General features: G+C 28.2%; 1 protein-coding gene across 1 annotated transcript; it reads left to right on the top strand.

Annotated features, from left to right (window-relative positions):
- Positions 1-1,274: 1,274 nt before the first annotated feature.
- On the top strand, positions 1,275-19,200 carry LOC142327891 (cytochrome P450 4C1-like). Its single transcript, XM_075371247.1, is given in 8 exon segments — positions 1,275-1,325; positions 3,763-3,808; positions 3,811-3,836; positions 3,839-3,871; positions 7,828-8,005; positions 12,304-12,473; positions 15,165-15,351; positions 18,840-19,200. Coding segments are annotated over 8 exon segments (1,017 nt in total). The 3' UTR covers positions 19,166-19,200.
- Positions 19,201-19,474: the final 274 nt, after the last annotated feature.

Below are 19,474 nucleotides of genomic sequence, written 5' to 3'. Positions count from 1 at the left end.
AAGAATTGTGAGGGCAGCATAAAAGAGGAAATGAAAATTGTGAAAGCACAATTAGAACCTCAAAAAGAATAACAGTTTTTTTTGGTGGAAACTAGTTTAAAATCCCGTGCAGAACCTTTGTTATTTATCAGTGTTATGGATGAAATCCAAATGGAAAAGAATAAGAAATAATAAGACCAGTAAAAACAGAAACAGGAAAAAGAGGATATAGATAAAAATCACCTTACTGCTTGGGTAGAAGAAACAGGAAAGTAATAGATGCAAATAACTATACAGAAAAGTAGAAAAGGTGACTGTTCTTCTTATGACTGTTCCTAAGATTAGTCTAAGAGCCATAATGGCCCCTCCTTATATAAATGCTTTTTGTGAAACCAAATCAACCTAATATGCCTTCTATCATATATTCTATTTTCCTGTGATCTACCCTGTTTTTTATGTATAATAAACTAGTGGTGAAATAGTACTCAAATTTATCTTAATCTACTTATAAATGGCAATAATTACATTTTTTTTTAAAGAATGAAGTTATTTCCCAGTTTCATAAATTTAGTTTACTAATAAATACAGTTTATTCAGTTCATTTCTTTCGGACAGTATAATAATTCAGGTGATATGTCACCCAATTTATGCACTTTATTCTTGTTTAAATCCTTCAAAATACTATTGAATTGAATTTAAAATATAGTTATCTGTAAAGTAATCAATTTCTTTTGTCTCTTCTTGCACTTCATTAAATAAAAAAACTCTCCTACATACTTCTATGTATTTTTACCATACATTTCTCTCTGTAACAAAGATTACCATCCACATCTTTGTTTAATTTTTCCAAATTCTTTTTTTTAATCTCTTTATGTATGCTACAATCTATCATTTTGTTACTTCAATAGATCTCTCTTTCAACCAGTTTTCATTGCTACATTTCTTGTTATTAATTTCATTTTTGTCCATTTTCATTATCCTAAGTCTTTTACTACTCTTAAATTTTACTTTACCTCTGCTTTAATTATTTTTTTTTATATTTGTTTTCAAATCTTCAGTTGCAGTAAATTCTGTGCCTGTTTATTTTAATCATTCTGGAGCAACTTATATACTCATATTTCAATTAATTACATGCAGTGCAATATTTCTTGTAATATTTAATAGGGTTAAAAATAAAATAATCCATTTTCCGCATACAAGTGGGTACTATAATTTGCTGTTTAAGAAATAAAGTCCAGATGGACACCATTATTAAATTATATAACATATAACTGTCCCAATGCTCCTATATAGCAATGAACAACAATATCTGTGACAAGAAAGAATCAGATAGACATGAAGATGCTGTTTTTAAGAGTGAAGGAAGTTTCTTGAACAAATGAACGTAAAAATTAATTTATAAAAAGTAAGTTAAATGTGGATTCTATTAATTATAAGATATGGGCTGGGTGTACTTAGAAAGAATTAATGATACCAGAATACCTAAGTAGACTCTGAATTATGTAAACACAAAAGAAGAAGAATTAAAAGCCCGTGGCTGAAATGTGATGTTTACAAAAATTAATCTTTCTCTATCTATTTCCCATCTCTTCCTTCTCATACTTTTTTCTTTTTTTAAAACTTCAGTATACATTACATCATTATTAAATTGTAGTCAGAATCAATGTCTGCTCCTGTGTATGTTTTAATTAACTATTGGGCTAATACAATAATAAAGATTTTTGGTTATGATTGATTCATAGCTTAACAAGAAAGCATCCTATTATGAAGTCCCCTTATTTACATTACCGGTTTTATTTTACATATTGTTATTTACATGAACGATCTAGACAAGGTATTTTAATTTTGGAAATAAAATGTGAGATTACATGACAAGTAAACAAAGAGGCCTCTCTGATTAATCCAAAATTCTTTTGTGAGGTATTTCTCAGTCAGGGACAAGTAAATTTATGATAAAAAGAGTCTACATTAAAAGATTTATGGGTAAAGAAAAAATTATTTTCATTCTTGTTTACTATGCAGTATATAAACAATTAAAAACATTTTATTATCTTTTTAATAAAGATGTTTTGCAGTATTTAACTTTAGATAAGATCGATCTTTGAGCATTACAATCTATTTGAAAATAATTAGTAACTGGAGATCAAATGTTAGAATTCTTTCCGTACTGACATTCCCCTTAATTGCTTTTAATGCAACTACTTGCAATATGTGATTTTTAAAAGAGTGAAGTTCCTTTTATATAAACATAATGATTTATAAAATATAATTTATAAAAGAAATTTATCATGCTATAAAGAAAAATTTTATTATTGCAACTAATAAAAGCTTTAGGTCCTATTTTAAAATTAAAATAATATTAATTGTTATATCATAATTACAGTACCTCTGATTTTGTTTATATTTTTTTTTTATATTTAATCATTCATTCCAGCAACTACAGGCTACACCCCCATTAACTTACCACACCACCATTTATTATTTTTTTAATTATAAACAAATTTTATATACAACAATAGTACTCCTTTCTAAGTTACAATAAATAAAAATAAAAATAGAAAATGAGACAATTGAATTTAGAAACTTCTTCATTTTACACTTGAATGCATAATGGAATTACATTTTGAACCGTTGTGTAAAATGTTTGAGATGTCTTGTTAGATGGTAAATTTTCATAGAATGATAAAATTGATTTTGTTTAGTTCAATATTAAACCACTTGTTTTGTTTTGACGCATCTAACTCAATCCCTAAGCTAGTCATAAATAACTGTTAATCCCATACATATTTCTGTCTTAAATATAATTACATTTACTTTAAAAAAATCAGAAGAAAAATGGGCAGTCATATTTTTTATGCCAGTAAAAAAAATCATATAAACCACCTTTTACTAAATTAAAAATTTTAATATTTTCTTGCGCTTACATTTATGATTGTATCAAATTTTTTTTTTTAAATATCACTCCTACAAAATATAATAATATTAACTTTTATCAAACCAGATAACAAAATTACTTTTAGTGATGCAGTGCAATACTTTGAGCCAATGAGAAAGGATTTAATTAATCTTAATTTCTACTTTCAATAAATCATTCTTCAACCTACAAAAGAACCTTCACATAATTTATTTAAAATTAAATTAAGATCCTTCCTCTGTAAAAAATAAAATATATATATATATACACATTCCTAAAAAGTAATACTGATTAGATAAACTTGAACTTTCTGCTTTCTTAACAGACATTTACTTATTACAATAATAGAACGTATAACCTTCAAAATTGTTATTTTATATTGTATGTTTCAATTTTATTTATAAGTTTTGCATAATTTCTTCAAAATTATTTTATGTAATTATTATTTTTATATATGAATAGATATATCCATATATGAATACATGGATTGTAAACACTTACTTTCTTCTCATTTATGATTCTTTTTAATGCTTAACTGATCATTGGTTTTTTCATTGTCACACTATTCTCTTCCAGTGAAATATTAAAGCAGCTGTTCTTTGTTATCAGTGGAATAATACATTTACACTGTTCTTAACATAATGTAAATAATATATAATTATTTTCTGATCAGAAAAACATATTTATTTACTTTGAAGTTTTAAAATTCAACTTAAGCAAATTGGTACTGAATACAATTCATTTTTTAAATACGCTCATTATCGGTTTACTTTTTCAAAATCCTTTAAACTGGATTTAAGAATAATTAATTCTAATTTCACAGATCAATTCAAGAGTTGGTGAATGTACAGATGTATATCCATATGTAGCATTATGTAACATTAGATGCAATTTGTAGAACAGCAATGGGTGTATCAGAAAAGCTCAACATGGAAATGGAGGTGTGATTTTGTTAAAAATTTGGAAACTGTGTTCAAGGTAAATTTATATGCAATTTTATAATCAGTATAAATCTTGATAATAAGTTTGTCTTTGCATCAGTACTAGATTGAAATATATTTATTAATTGGACTTAATGGATTTAAATCCAGTTATTATATGTAGAATAAGAATGTAAAATCTGCAAGAGTAAAATCCTCATCCTATTTATAAATATGAATCAAAAAATTTTAATAGTTACGTATTTAAGAGAGAAATTTAAACTAAACTTCTCCATTATATTCCCCATTGGGCTACCCCAATACACATTCACCAGATCATGATAATACTCTCTCCATCTATCTTTATTATTATTCTTCTTCACCATATCTTTTCCATCCTTGTTTTTTATCAACGCTGCTATCTCATGTTTATTTTGCCTCTTCTTCACCAGGCCGTACAATTATTTCTTTCTACTACCAACATTCTCTTCTAAATCATTTACAAACTCTCTCCAACACCTCTCCTTATCTTCCTTTATTATCCTTTTTCAATTCCTCTTTTCTTCTTGACACATTTTGTTTCTTTAGGCTATCACATCACCTTTCATTCTAGAAACACCCTTTTCTTTTCCCTCTCTGTTTTGTATCTTACAAAACATCTCCATCTTTCCCTGTGCAATTTGTAATGTTCTGTAGCACATTTTACCACATGGTATCTTTAAACTGTTTCTATTCCTTCTCCATTTCTCCTACCTCACTCCTTAGAATAATATGTTTTGTATTTTTCTTAAAATTACTCACAAACCCTCTTACTCTCACTTTCACTACCTGTGTTTAACATCAAATGCTTCTCCCAGGGCAGCCTCTATATCCATTAATTCTCTCTTTCATCCTATTTTATCAGGAATTAGTCAATTAATGACTTCCCAACGATCATCCCAACCATACCTTGTTTACTTTCACATTTGCTTTCTGAACCATGTCTTTTCTACAAGTTCGTTCCTTTGACAGTCATGTAACATATTTCCTTCCTCATTCCTTTTTCTCTAACCATATGAACCAACTAACTCCTCCATTCCTATCCTCTTCTTACCAATCTGTGCATTCATATCTCATGTATCTCATACCTTATTCTTTCTTATTAAACCTTCTACAACCTCCAGAAATTTTTCTTGATCATTCTCTTTATTTCCCTGTTGAGGACCATAGAGTTGGATAAATTCTCTAACCTCTCCTCTGATAGGAAAGCTTAATTTAATTATTCTATCATTTGCATATTCCACATCTTTAGTCTGTTATACCACTCCTTTTATAGGATAATTCCTACTCCATTTTTACACTCTTTACCTCCATTCCACGCCAATTTATAGTATCTGCTTTTTTTTTATTCCCCATTCCATGCCATTTTGTCTCACTCAACCTAGGATATCCAAACCTTAAGTAATCACTATGTCTATTACTTCCTCTATCTTCCCAGTTAATGTCCCACATTTGTATTCCAATCTTTAACTCTTTACCTTTCCTGTGCTGTTTCCCATCTTTCATTTTTCCTAGTAACCTATTTCTCATAGCACCCCTGGAAGTCCAAGTACTACACATTGCCTCAGGGGAACGCCCTAACCGTGGTTGTTTCCTAATCAAACTTTCCATAAGCTGTTCTTACAAAGAGGTCGCTTTGTTTCAAAGCCATTTTTAAGCTGCTGGAAGCTATTTTATGGCCCACAGCCGTTATTCTGCCGCCACACATGAGGGATGAGTCAAATTATTTACTGGTAGTTGATACTCACCATTTCACAAGACTGTTTTTGGCTTAGTTGCATTTTTTAAGTGCACTGTCCCTCTTTCTTGACAGTATCTCACCACACCACTTCAGACCTTGCTAATTATTCAGGCAGCTTTATTCAGGCCTTGCTGCCTGTTACTGCTTATTCGGGTTGCCCCTTAATCTCAGCAAACCATCATACTGATAGCTGTTCCCTTAACCTGGAAATACAACCAATGCTCACAGCTAGGGATCCCAGTCCACAGGACAGGATTTACTCAATGAGTAATTTTAAAGATTAAATTTCGACATTAGAAGGATTAAATTTGTATTGCTGCTGAGTGATTGGTACCACACCATTTGAATATAAAATTTACAAATAGTTCTATCAGTGACTGACAGTTAGCATTAGAAGAGGAAAATGCTTACAAGATGCAGGTGCCTTATAATGCACCTGTGGAAAAGTGAATACCAGACAATGGGGACTTGTAACTCACAAAAATTATATGCATAAAAAAAATACTGCAGCCATGTTAATAATTACAAAGGTACTTTATAAAAATGATTGAATACCTTCCTTTTTATTTATCACTGTGCTCCTAATACTACAAATACAGAATCTAAATCAAAATTGTTCCTTAATCTTGAGATATATTCAAAACCATAATGTCCTTAGACCAGACATCTCCAAGAATGTTCAAGATTGTTTCTAGGAGATCAAATATGGTATTTAAAGACTGTACATTTTTAGAGGTAAAAAAGGTTGCTGCATATTATTAATTATACATCTCCTAACAACAAACGGAGTATTGATTTAATTATATGTCAAAATAGAGACGTTAAAATCAAAAGAGAGCATGTTAATAAAATCCATTATGTGCAAAGAGAATTGCAGAAGACTATTCTACAATTACCACATATGTCTGAAAATATAAAAACGATGTGAATTCAATGACTGATATCTTTTTATAACCTCAGTGAAACCAGAACAACTTCCAAACTGTACACATTCATCATCAGATACCTGCTGTTTCTAACAGTAATAAAGATTGATGGATGACTACATTTATGAAATTTACATTTGTCAATCCAGAGCAACCTGATTTGGAATGTTCTGCGTGTAAATTTAATCTTAATCACACTAGTGGGGATGAATATAAAAACTATAATCTTTATAAACATTTAATTATAAGGTCCAATTATCTTAACATCTGGCACTGTTAGTATTATACAATTTATATAAAAATAGAGAATCCACTTACCAACAATTGTGAGTATCAACTATCCAAGCGCTTTCGGATTATTCCTCCATCATCAGGGATTACTGATAAATTATGAATTTTATAGTTGTGCATATAAATTTTTATAAATGTAATCAATACATAACAGTTGTAAACATCTTACTGACAAGATGTTTTCTTTTAACGTTGACTTATTTTAACTATTGACAATCAACTGTTATGAACATAATAATTTTAAATTTTATTTTAATTTTAATTCCCATTTATAAAAATGTTTAATTTTTATATAAATTTAATTATAACTATGTAGTTTGCTAAGCAAGATTTAATTTTTTTTCACAATGAGTTCAGGATATGTTATTACATAGATACATAATTAAAATATGTTAATACAATCACTTCATTTTCTCTGAAATTAGGTTTAAGAATGAATATGACACAACAATATAGAATATTGAGCTACCAATATATAAACAAATTTATTCTGCTGATATTTAGAATATTCACATATCATTTCAGCTATTTGACAGTTTCACAAATTACAAGCATCAAGAAGTACTTTACTTCTTTTAAAGAATATTAAGTTTTTTTCATTAAGTGTAATTGTAAAATCTAATAAATAATATACATAGAAGTAATAAAAAACTATTCAATTTAAAAATATTTGATATCCGGAAAGTGGTGTATTAATGACAATAGCCTACTGGGTTATAGAGAAATTATTCCTGATCAACCAATCTAATTTTTCTTGTACGCTTGTAACCCATACTTCAGAAACCACCTATCTATTCTTTTCATTTCTAAATTAATTATCATCCATGTTCTACTACCATAAAGGATACACTTAAAAAATATTTTTAAGAAATTCTAAATCTAAATTTAATACTAGTAAAACGTCTATTTTTCTTGGAGGATCTTTCTTTCGCTAATCTACTTTTAATATCTCCCTTGTGTCATCTACTCTTAGTAATAATGTTAAAGAAATAGATTTTAAAAACTTTTTTGTTTAAGGTTTGGCAACAAAGAATGGTACAAATATGGTTACAAATACCAATATTATTTTCACTAAGTAATATAAAAAAAGTTCATGATGAAGCAGTTAAATCGACTCTACAGTTCACAGAAAAAGTTATAAAAGAAAAACATGAAGAATGGGAAATGAGCAAGGATGAGTATTATAAAAAATTAGGTAAGTAATGGTTTCTCCTTCATAATTTTATTGTCTAAAATTGTCAGAAGTAAAATTGAAAAACCTTTGTTAAAAACTGATCAGGAATTTTAAATTTTTAAATGTTACTGGAAAATTGACATTGCATGATGGGAGTACATTTTATTGTATGAACAATCAGTTTCAATTATTTATAATTTTCAATTTTTCCAGGATGAAGATTAGATAATATTTTGACAATATATAAATTCTAAACTTATACTATGGCAACATTATTAGCAAATTTTCACAAAATTATTAATTGATGAGATTTCTTAGAAATGACATCAACAACACAGTGTAAATCTAGACCTACTGTAAGCTCTTACCTGTGAAATTAGAAATAAAGTGTTGATATCATGGATTCTAAGATGATAATATGAATTTAAAATCAACACAAGAGTGATTAATGTGCTATTTTTATTGTAATAGAACCAAATATAGACACTGACAATAATGCTACATCAGATCTAAAATCGAAGTAGAGTTCTATGTAGAAAAACCTTTTGATTAAAACTAAATGTTTAATATTTAAAAAGCTCAACAATTATATTATTTGTACAAACATTTACTGTATAGTGTATAATTTATTTTACACCGGGTTGCCTAGTGGTGAACTCATCATCGCCAATCAACTGATTTTGAAGTTGAGAGTTCTTTTCTAGGTTCAAATCCTAGTAAAGGCAATTACTTTTATATAGATTTGAATACTAGATTGTAGATACTGGTATTTTTTTGGTGGTTGGGTTTCAATTAACCACACATCAGCCTAAGACTGTACAAGACTACAATTCAATTACATAATCCTCATTCATCCTCTGAAGTAATACCGTACAGTGATTTCAAAGGCTAAACAGAAAAAAGAAAAAGAAAAAGGTGATTTATGAACAATGTAACAAACTATAAGGACATTTTCTACTAGTGAAAACAAAGAAGAATATTTATATAAACATGGGTCTAGAAATCCTTTGTTAACGAGGCTAAGATTTCGTCCTGATTTCTGCACCTTTGGTAAAATTAAGCCAGATTGTATTCTTGGGACCCAAATTAAGGGATAAATTCAGTGATTTTATAGGAAATCTGACCTAAAAAATAGAAGAAAAACATAGGTCCCACAACTATATTTTTAGTAGTTTTTGAGAAATCTGGGATAAAAGACAATGATTTACTGAGAAAATTTCATACAGACATATGAAATTTACATATACACAGACAACACAGGTCATCAGAAAAAGAAATAAATAAGTTGGAACTGAGATAAAAGTAGATGAATTAAAATGTATTTTTTATGCTGAATCTTAAAATGAAATCAATTTTTTTCATCACCCTCAGATTTTTAGTTATAACCCTTTAAATTATTGAGAAACTTCTTAAATAATAGAATACAAAAATAATAATAATTACAATTAAAATTCCTACTTTTATTTTGCAGGCATTTATGTTTATCTTAATTCCTTTTTTCTTATTTTCCATTTGTCTTCAGTGAAGTCTTCTCTTTTTATCATTCAGCAGCAGTCACTCATTATAGATTCATCCCATCTGCAATATATCTTGGTGGAACCAAGTTTAAAGGAAAAAATCCAAATGAGAATGTAAAAAATGAATTTCAATGACATTCTGCAGCCTAAATTTTTGTAGTTCACTAAGAGTTCATTTATAAGCTGATCATGATTTTTTGTTTTCAAGAAAATCAGTAACAACATTTTTGAATGATTTCTATGCTGCCACTTTTTGAGGATTCAGTTTGTTGTCAAATATATTTTCACGAATTAATTTTCTTATTTGTGGCCCGATGAATATTTCCTCTTTTGATCTGGCTTCACTTAATTGTGAAAAAACCTCACTTAAATGTTTAAAGTCACCTCCATCTTTATCTAATGTTTATACAAAATTCATCAGGCCTACTTTTATGTGTAGAGGTGGTAAAATAATACAATCTGTTTTGACAAGGGGAATATTGACAATATTTTCCATTCCTGGGATAAACTAATTTCTTTTTGGCCAGTCTTTAACTGCATAATGTTTATCTGTAGCCCAACTATTCCACACACATATATTTTGTAAAGCCGCTCTGGAGACCAAGAAGAAGCCCTATCACTTTCAGATCAGCAATGATTTGCCATGTTCATCATACTTAGTAGCTTTTAAAATTTTTGACATACTTCTCTATGTTTCTTTCGTTCCTGCAGCATGTGCTACCGGTATAGAAGAAAACTTATTCAAGCTATGCAATAATAGTGCCCGTAAGCTTCTTTCTGATGAATCTATGCACAAATGCCAATCATGAACAACATATTCAATGTCCAATTCAGACATCTCCCTAACATCATGGCAGGAACAAATTAAACTATCTCTTCTAAAGTATTTCAGTAAATTTTTGTTTCGATTTCTATATACTGAAATTTTAGTTTTGTTGTTTAATAAATTCCATTCTTTAGGACATGAACTAGGAATTTTGTATGTTGTTTCAACAAATACAAGTCACGAATTAGGTCGCTCAGTTCTGCTTGTGTGATGAGGTGAGGTTAGGTATTTGATTCTTCTGGAATGTAATTAATATCTATTGAACTAGAGGATTCATTGGTTGAGCCTTCTGGGAGATCAGAAATTTCTTTCCAAGAAGTTGGAGCAATCGGAATCAGTAAATCAACACCATGAAGTACTGATCTTATAGCTGAACGAACATTTGGGTATGCAATACTGCTTTTATTATTTGTTAAGCAAAAATAGCAGTCATCATAATTGTTAGTAAGCTGTCACCAAATCATAGGTATGCCAAAACGCAAATGCTCTTTTTTCCTTTTAACCACTGTGTTAGTTTAATGTAGCACTTGATACATGCTATATGTGGACCCCAGGATTTATCTCGGTCTCCCAAGGGACAGTCAAAATAATGTCTGTAAACAGTTTTCAGCAGATTTGATAGTGGTTTTTATTAACTTTTGGTGGCGAATTCTCCGCAAAAGTAACAAAAAATATTTGGAGAATTTTTACAAAACCGATTTTTATTTATTGTAAAATTCAAAATGTTTTAATGAAAGAAAGTAAACTGAAATACTACAAAAATACTTAATTATAAAAATAATTAAGTTTTAATTTGTTAATACTTAATTACTCAAAATTCTTCATAAAATTGTTTCCCATGGAGTGCAATAAAACACAAACACACATACACACACACACACAACTTAACAAATCTTGATGTTCAATAAAATAATACCAAAATTTGTTCTGTCATAAAAATCTTTCACTACATCTATAGCATTACTTATAAACAATTTTGTTGATTGTTAGAAACAATCTTTGTAATATATATATATATGTATGATAAAACCACTACCACAATTAAAGAATACAGCTAGTCATACCAAGAGCTACAACATGAAGAAAATTTCATCATGTTGAATTGCTCATTATCTGACTCTCTGACTTTTCTATACATGTCTGGCTTGGCATGAAATGACAGCATTCAACTGTTATGTATCAAATACGGTTCTACAGCATGCATTGCAATATAAATCAGATGTGAGCAAACATACAGAGATTCTAACTTATTTGTATTGTTCGTTCCAAGAATAATGGAATAAATAAATTTAAGGTGTTTTGTAACTTAAGAATGTTACATGATGGTTTGTTTCAAAATAGATATTCAGATTCAGCATACAAATTATTATATAGAACTCCCTGTTCGGTTCCAAATTTTATGTTGACCAGTGTAATTAATTTTTTTTTTAAATTAAAGTATTATTAGCCTGTATGCAATTTTGTTGTTTATTTCTGTTTTCCATAAGAACTACAGGAAGTTTAAACAGATTTCTAGTTCTCTTGCATAAGTTTTTTATATGTTTCTTGTATAGGAGGCATTTTATCAAAAAATAAGATTTTACGAAGAAAACTTCAAGTAAATAAAATTTTCAAAATCTTATATGAGAGATGGTTTTTTTTCTCTTTTTTTATGACTGAATTTTCTTTCTTTGTACTAGACAAAAACTGACAACTGAAAAACACTGGAACAACTGTGAAAAACTTATCCAATAGATAATCTCAATAGAGATCTACAATTATGTAGAAACAAAATTTACATCTTATTATGTTTGAGGTCTTAACAATATATACTATCTTTCATCAGGAAAGAAGTAGACAAAGAAGACAATCGACCAAGGTACTGCTTATGTTCAGGATAATTTATTCAGGATTCTTCTTAACAATAAATTGTAAGCCTTTCATTAAAAGATATTTTAAAGATTGTAATTAAGTAAAACTTTCTTTATCGTTTACAGAAGATGGTGGTAAATTGGCATTCTTAGATTTGATGTTAGGTAATGGAATGACTGATAATGAATTGCGAGATGAAACAATGACTATTATAATTGGTGGCCAAGAAACTACAGCTACTGAATTGAGTTTTGCACTTTTATTAATCGCCATGCATCCAGATGTACAAGAATTGGTATGTATTATTTTAATAATTTAAATATAAACAGTTAAGAAATTTTATTTTAATTAAGACTGCTTTTGTCATTTATAGTGATAAAAATAATAATTTCTGTGGATCAATATGCTCAATTTTAAATCATCTAAATAAAAAGAAACACTATTTTCTTTTACATTTTAATTTTTTATGTTTATTTTGAAATTATGGCTTTGATTATGGTGTAACCTCCATAAAAAAAATAAAGGCATCATTAGTGTTGAATTTTAACAACTTCATAGATATGATTTTTTTTTTAATTTTAATTAATGTAACAAAAATAAGTTGCAGAAAGCACTACCTAGATTTATTTATCAATAACAAATTAATTGATTAATGATAATACAATTATAATATAATCAATGGTACAAAAAAACCAGGTTTATCCATCATATATACTGCAGGTAATATTTTTTCCAAGCAATATTTATGTTGTTCATACATTACATGTAGACTAAAAATAAAATAAAATAGAAATAACCCTTACCAAACATTCCCTTAAGCCATTAAGAACATTCCTTTAAGCCAAGAAGAACAGAAATGGATCAATGAAAATATTAATAAGATTACCAACTTACAAATTCTGTAAATAAAGTAATGAGACTAGTTTTTTTGGCAGCCAAAGTAAACATACAATTATATGAACAGCTGATTTATATTCAGTATTAATATTTTTAGTCTATTGTTACCACATGAGAGTAAACAAACTTTTTGTGAAACAGGTTTTTGTTGTGCATTACAAAAATGAGTGATATTAATTATATACAATATTGTGCAATCAAGTTTTGTGTTAAACTCTGTGAGAACGCTACTGAAAATGGCGTATAGAGATGATGCTCTGTCATGAGCCCAATTTTCAACGTGGTTTAAAACGTGTGTTCAAATGGCCAGGAATCAGTTGCGAACGATCCACGCTCTGGAAGACCATTAATGTCAAAAAGTGATGACAATGTTGAACAAATCTTGATATGATATGGCTTGATAATCTTGACTTGATATGGTAAGACCAGCGATTAACTGTCAGCATAATTGCAGAACAATTGAATTTGAACCATACCACTGTCCATCAAATTTTTACAAATGAATTGGACATGAAAAAAGTTTGTGCAAAATTGGTCCCAAAAAACCTCAATGTTGAACAGAAAAACAACAATGTGGGAGTGTGCCGTGATCTTTTTGGATGAATTGAACTAATCCTGATTTTCTAAAACTAATGTTATTACTGAAGATGAATCTTGTATAATTGAGTACGACCCAGAAACAAAATGCCACAGCAAGGAGTGGCACACTTCAAACTCCCCACATCCTAAAAAAGCAAAACTGAGCAAATCAAAAATCAAAACCATGCTAATTTGTTTCTTTGACAGTAATGGCATTGTCCATAAGGAGTTTTTGCCTACAGGACAGACTGTAAATCAATATGTTTACTGAGAAATTCTTGAAAGACTGCGGAAAAAAGTTGCCTGCATGAGAACAGCCACCAAACTGGATGCTGCATCCCGACAATGAACCTTGTCACACTGCACTCACAATTAATAATTTTTTGGCAAAGAAAAACATTACTGTAGTAACTCAACCACCTTATTCACCTGACTTGAGTCCCTGCGACTTAAAAAAAACACCAAAGGACACCATTTTCGAACAGTAGAAAACATTAAAAAAATGTAACTGAACATCTGAATGATATTCCAGTTTCTGAGTTCCAACACTGCTGTGAAGAATGGGGAAACCATTTGAAGCATTGCGTGGCTTCCCAAGGGAACTATTTCAAAGGTGTTAGAGTCGATGTATAATTGGACTGTAAATAAAATTTTTTTCTGAACCATACTCATTAGTTTATTTATAAACCTCGTATATCTGCAACAACAAAAATAAAAAAAAATCCATTACTTCCCGATCATTAAAGTTAACACCAGAACCTTTTTCTAATTAACTACCCTAACTATCTATAAACCTGGAGAATTCTACAAAAAAGCATCAGTTTATTATATACCTCCTGACTACATTTCATCATTTGATGTACAAAAAGATGTAAAATTCTTTCTTGTTTTCCTAATACTAAATATTACCTATATTTCCGAAGATTCTCTCGCACGCTGATACAAGCATTATTTTCTCTGCAAATCCTCTTCTAGTGGTCAAATAAAAAATAACACAGTATGTACCCTCTCAGCCTACATGAAATATTATAAATAATTCTTATTTTTCCTAACCAGTGATTTTTCATGGAAACAAATGTGTTAAAAAATCCTCTATGACCATCTACTTTTTAAGTTATCTCTAAAATAATTAATGGAGTTATGTGACAGATAAACTTACTAACAAGTTTATTGTTTTACCTCCCCTGTCATGCATCTATAGTTTCATGTTATAATGTCCTAGCAACTATTCTATCATTCTACCTTTTCTTTGAAAATATACTTTCTTGAAGAGCCTTCTAATCAATCAGCGCACATCTTAATAAATCATTTAGTAATTTTCTAATCAATTTTTTCTTTAGAGAAAAGAATCTTATACAATAAGATTCTTTATGGGCAAAGGCTAATACGTAATTAGTATTAGCCTTTGCCCATTAAATAAAATTCTTCTATATCTAGTAAAATATTTAGTTCGGATTAATGACTAAATTATTAAAAACTTTTTAATTTTTCATTGTTCTTTTTTGAACAGGTTCATGAAGAGCTAGATTATATATTTGGTAATGATAAGTATACAGAACCAGGCCTATATGATCTTAATAAATTAGAATATTTAGAACGGGCTATAAAAGAGACTATGAGATTATTTCCAGCATTACCAGCTATTGGTAGACAATTAGAAGAGGACGTAAAAGTGGGCGATTTTGTAGTTCCTAAAGGTAAATTTTACTTTTTTTTATCATAGAATATTTAAATTAAAATAATAATAACAATAAAATCTAAGTTTTATTTAAGAATTTAAAAAATGAAATGGACTGGCATTGACTTTTTATAAACTAAATATACATATTCAAATAATAACTGAACTAACTTATAATTGATTAATTATTGTTATTAAAATAATTGCACAAGTTGTAACTCAACTTATGTAATTTACAGGTGTATAGCAAGTAAGCATGTTAGCTTAGGAACATGTAAGTTTCTTTGAGTGAGAATATTTTACATTAACTACTTACAGACAAATACTTCTTACAAATCAAACCTGACTCATATTTGAACAAAAAATATATAAATAAAAATAAAAAAATAATAAAAATAAAATAAAAATTCTATAATTTAAAAACCATCCTCCTGATGACTTTTCTATTAGTAAAAATCCTGTTGCCTCCAACTTATTGATTCATATTTTGATCATATATGTAGCATTTACATAATATTTCCATTTAAGAATGAAATGTAAATGAAACACTCAACGTTACTTGCTAGCTGTCTCATAATTATCATTACATCAAACCATTAATGCAAAAGCATACTGTATAACAGTTTACTGTTATACAGTATGCTTTTGCATACTAATTACCATAGGGTTAAATTTGATACAATTATCTGCATTAGAACAAGCAGTATTTTTACTTTCTATAATATTTTAAGGAGGAATTATACTTTCTATGGTATTTTTCTATAGAATGAGAAATTTGATAATGAAATCTAACAGTATATTCTTTAATAGGGATTATAAGGCAATACAACCTTTTATGAATAAAAATGTTAAGATTTTCATGAATCTTTCTTTCTATTATAAATAAAATATGTGACTGAAATAAATTTATACACAGTAAACATCAATCAACAAGAAAACTAAGTTTTAAAAATACATTGAATTGCACGAGAATGACCATTAACTCCATTAACAAGTATTCAGTAGGGTACATTATGAATGAATGATCAAATAAAGTAATTTAACAAATTTAATTAATTATGACTTAGTATAATTGATTTTATTAAAAAAGTCTCTTTAACTCACTTCTCCATACTATCATAATATTTTTTTGCTCAGTTCATAATGGATGTTTCGTTTGGAGTTTACAAAAATGCAATGTTTAAATATGCTGAGTATTTCATCTTACTTTGTATAGATTATATACATTCATTCTGCCAGTTTTACACTTATCATATAAAATATTAATGTTTACTATTATAAAGTTGCGCTTTAAAAAAATACTGGCTCTCTTGAGCTGAAGTTAATAAAAGATTGAAACATATTAGAAAAAATAATTTTAATTTGCAATAAATAATACCATAAAATTTTACGCATCTTGTTATTTATTTGTAAAAGCCATGAAAGAGATTTTCCTGTTAAAGCCAGGAAAATTACACAACTTTGGCTACTGATGTCTTTGCTTTTGATAGACTACTTCATAGAAGGATGGTTAAATGGAACATTAAGGTAAGTAAGCTAGTAAGTAAATTAATCAATTAGTAAATAAGATAAGTAGGTAGTACAAAATTATAAATAAAAAAATAATTCTACTCTTTGAGTAAAATTCTTTGATACGAGACAGATGGTTACTTTATCTCCCCACTACCTTGAGCAATTGCTACCACAACTGAATAACATCAATGACATTCAGAAATCATCATTCAAAATTTCATAAATATAAATTAATCCAGTCTGAAGATATCAAGTAAAATGATAATTGACAAAAAAATTAGGCTTATCATTCCCCTGTGCAGCAAATTATATAAATCAAAACATAGTTACAATTATAACTTTGACACAACAGTATAACTTCTAATTGTATAATATTACGTTACCTAAGATCTCTTTTTTATGGGTAGGGGTGAATTACAATGAAATTTTATTGTAATATTATTACTAAAAGTTTATTAATTAAAGTTTTAATAATATGAAAAGTTTAAACAAATCAAGAAACATTTTAAATTTCAGGAAATCAATATTTTAAAAATTTTATAGACTGCCCTGCCTCAAATATTGTCCTCAAAGTATTTTTTTGGGTCACTTGCACTACTACTACTATGTCTAGGAAGTTGTTAAAAAAATGTAAATAAAAAGATAGCTTTTTTTATATTTTGGGGAAGGAGGAATTTTGGGGCAAATTTTTTTAAAGAACAGTAAGATAAGCACGCACTACTGAGCTTAATATAAAGTGGGGTTATGTTTGCAAAATTTTGATACAATTGACCCTAAAAAAGTATTTATTCCCCTGCAGATATTGTCCCCAAAATTGTATCAACAAATTATCCCATATATACTAATCTCTGTACCAAATTTCATCAAAATCAGTTTATCCAGTTAAAAGTTATTGAGCTTCAAAAATGTTAACACGCTTACATATATACATTATCGCCCACATTTTTTTTTTTTTTTTTTTTTTTTTTTTTTTTTTTTTTTTTAATTTTTTGGGTCATGAAATGTTAAGAGAAGCAGAAAAAACCTAATCCACATTTATTGACTGATTACTGTACTTTCCTTCTTGCAGCATATCTCCAGAGTTATGATCCCAATAAAGTGAAAATAATATACAAGTAATTCTATGAACCTTTAAAATTTACTCCTACTTATAAAAATCAAATTGAACTATTTTTTTGCTATAATTCTTCTTCTGCTTCCAAAATTATACCAGAAAATTACCCCATATACATGAATCTCTGAACCAAATTTTAACAAAATCGATTTATCCAGTAAAACGTTATTAAACTTCTAACATGATCCATGCCTATGTATGGATATTTAAATCAATAAATACTTTTATTAATTCCTACCTTTCTATTACTGTTGGAATTTATGCATTTGAACTTTTCTCTTCAAATAATTGTATTTAGGATATATATATTTAGGAACATAAAAATAATAGAATGAACTCGCTGGAGTATATGGATGAACTTTCATCCATATTCAAAATTAAAACGTATTAAATATTCATTTACTTCATTATTTCTTTTGCAATCTGTTTTTCCACTTTCTCTATGTTGAAAATCAAAAGGATATCAATTCTTTTGGGGAAATGTTTTTTTTCCAATTGTTCATAAAATAAATATATAGCTCTTAAAGGTTTCAATTATTTAGATTTTTGTAAGTTTCACATTTTATAATTCATTAGCAGGTGAAATATGCATCAAATCTACATATCTCTTCTGGCCTTGAAACTTCAACAGCTACATTAAAATTTAGTTATAGAGCACATTTTCTATTTCTAGACAAAATATTTTTTTCTTTTATTTATTTACATTTTAATTTGATTCATAACTAATTAATATTTTTGTTAAGTATTCAAATTTTCAGCTTTGAAAGCTCTTAGTTAAAGATGTACAAAGGTGTAAAAAAAAGGTATTACAATTTGGTAAAAACCACTGTGTTCATATTAATAAAAACAAACCAAGTAATGTTTCATTCTTGTTGTTTCAGGTACTGATATAGGTATATTTATATATGAAATACATCGTGATCCAGATCACTGGAAAGATCCTGGTAAATTTAACCCGGATAATTTTCTTCCAGAAAATTGTCGAACAAGACATCCATATTCATATATGCCATTTTCAGCAGGTTTAAGAAATTGTATAGGACAAAAATATGGTATGTTACAAATGAAGACTGTTTTATCTACACTTTTGCGACGATATAATATACAACCAGGGCCTGAACATAGTACCGTAGATAAAATTGATGTAATAATGACAACCACATTAAAATCTAAGAAAGGATTTAATGCGATATTTAATCTAAGATAATCGTATTATGGTATATAAATTTAATAATTAAATAATAATTTATACATTGTATTTATTTATTTATTTATTCTATAAGCATAATTTTATTGTAATAAAATTTTATTTCATTTTTACACTTTAATAAAACATTTTTTTGAAAAAAAGAAAATCAATGAAATTATTTGTTTTTATTACCATAAATATGAAAAATACTAAATCCATCAAGATAGGTTCTAGCTTTAAACTCCTAAAATTCTGAACAAGATGTAGTAGTCATTACACCACAACTGCAGTGAAGATCAACTTAAAAAAATTTTTATTAGTGAAGTG

The sequence above is a fragment of the Lycorma delicatula genome, chromosome 7 (assembly GCF_047948215.1).
Source record: "Lycorma delicatula isolate Av1 chromosome 7, ASM4794821v1, whole genome shotgun sequence".
Classification (NCBI taxonomy): Eukaryota; Metazoa; Arthropoda; class Insecta; order Hemiptera; family Fulgoridae; genus Lycorma; species Lycorma delicatula.
The sequence above is the reverse complement of the archived record's forward strand: the minus strand, read 5'-3'. Positions and strand labels throughout refer to the sequence as shown.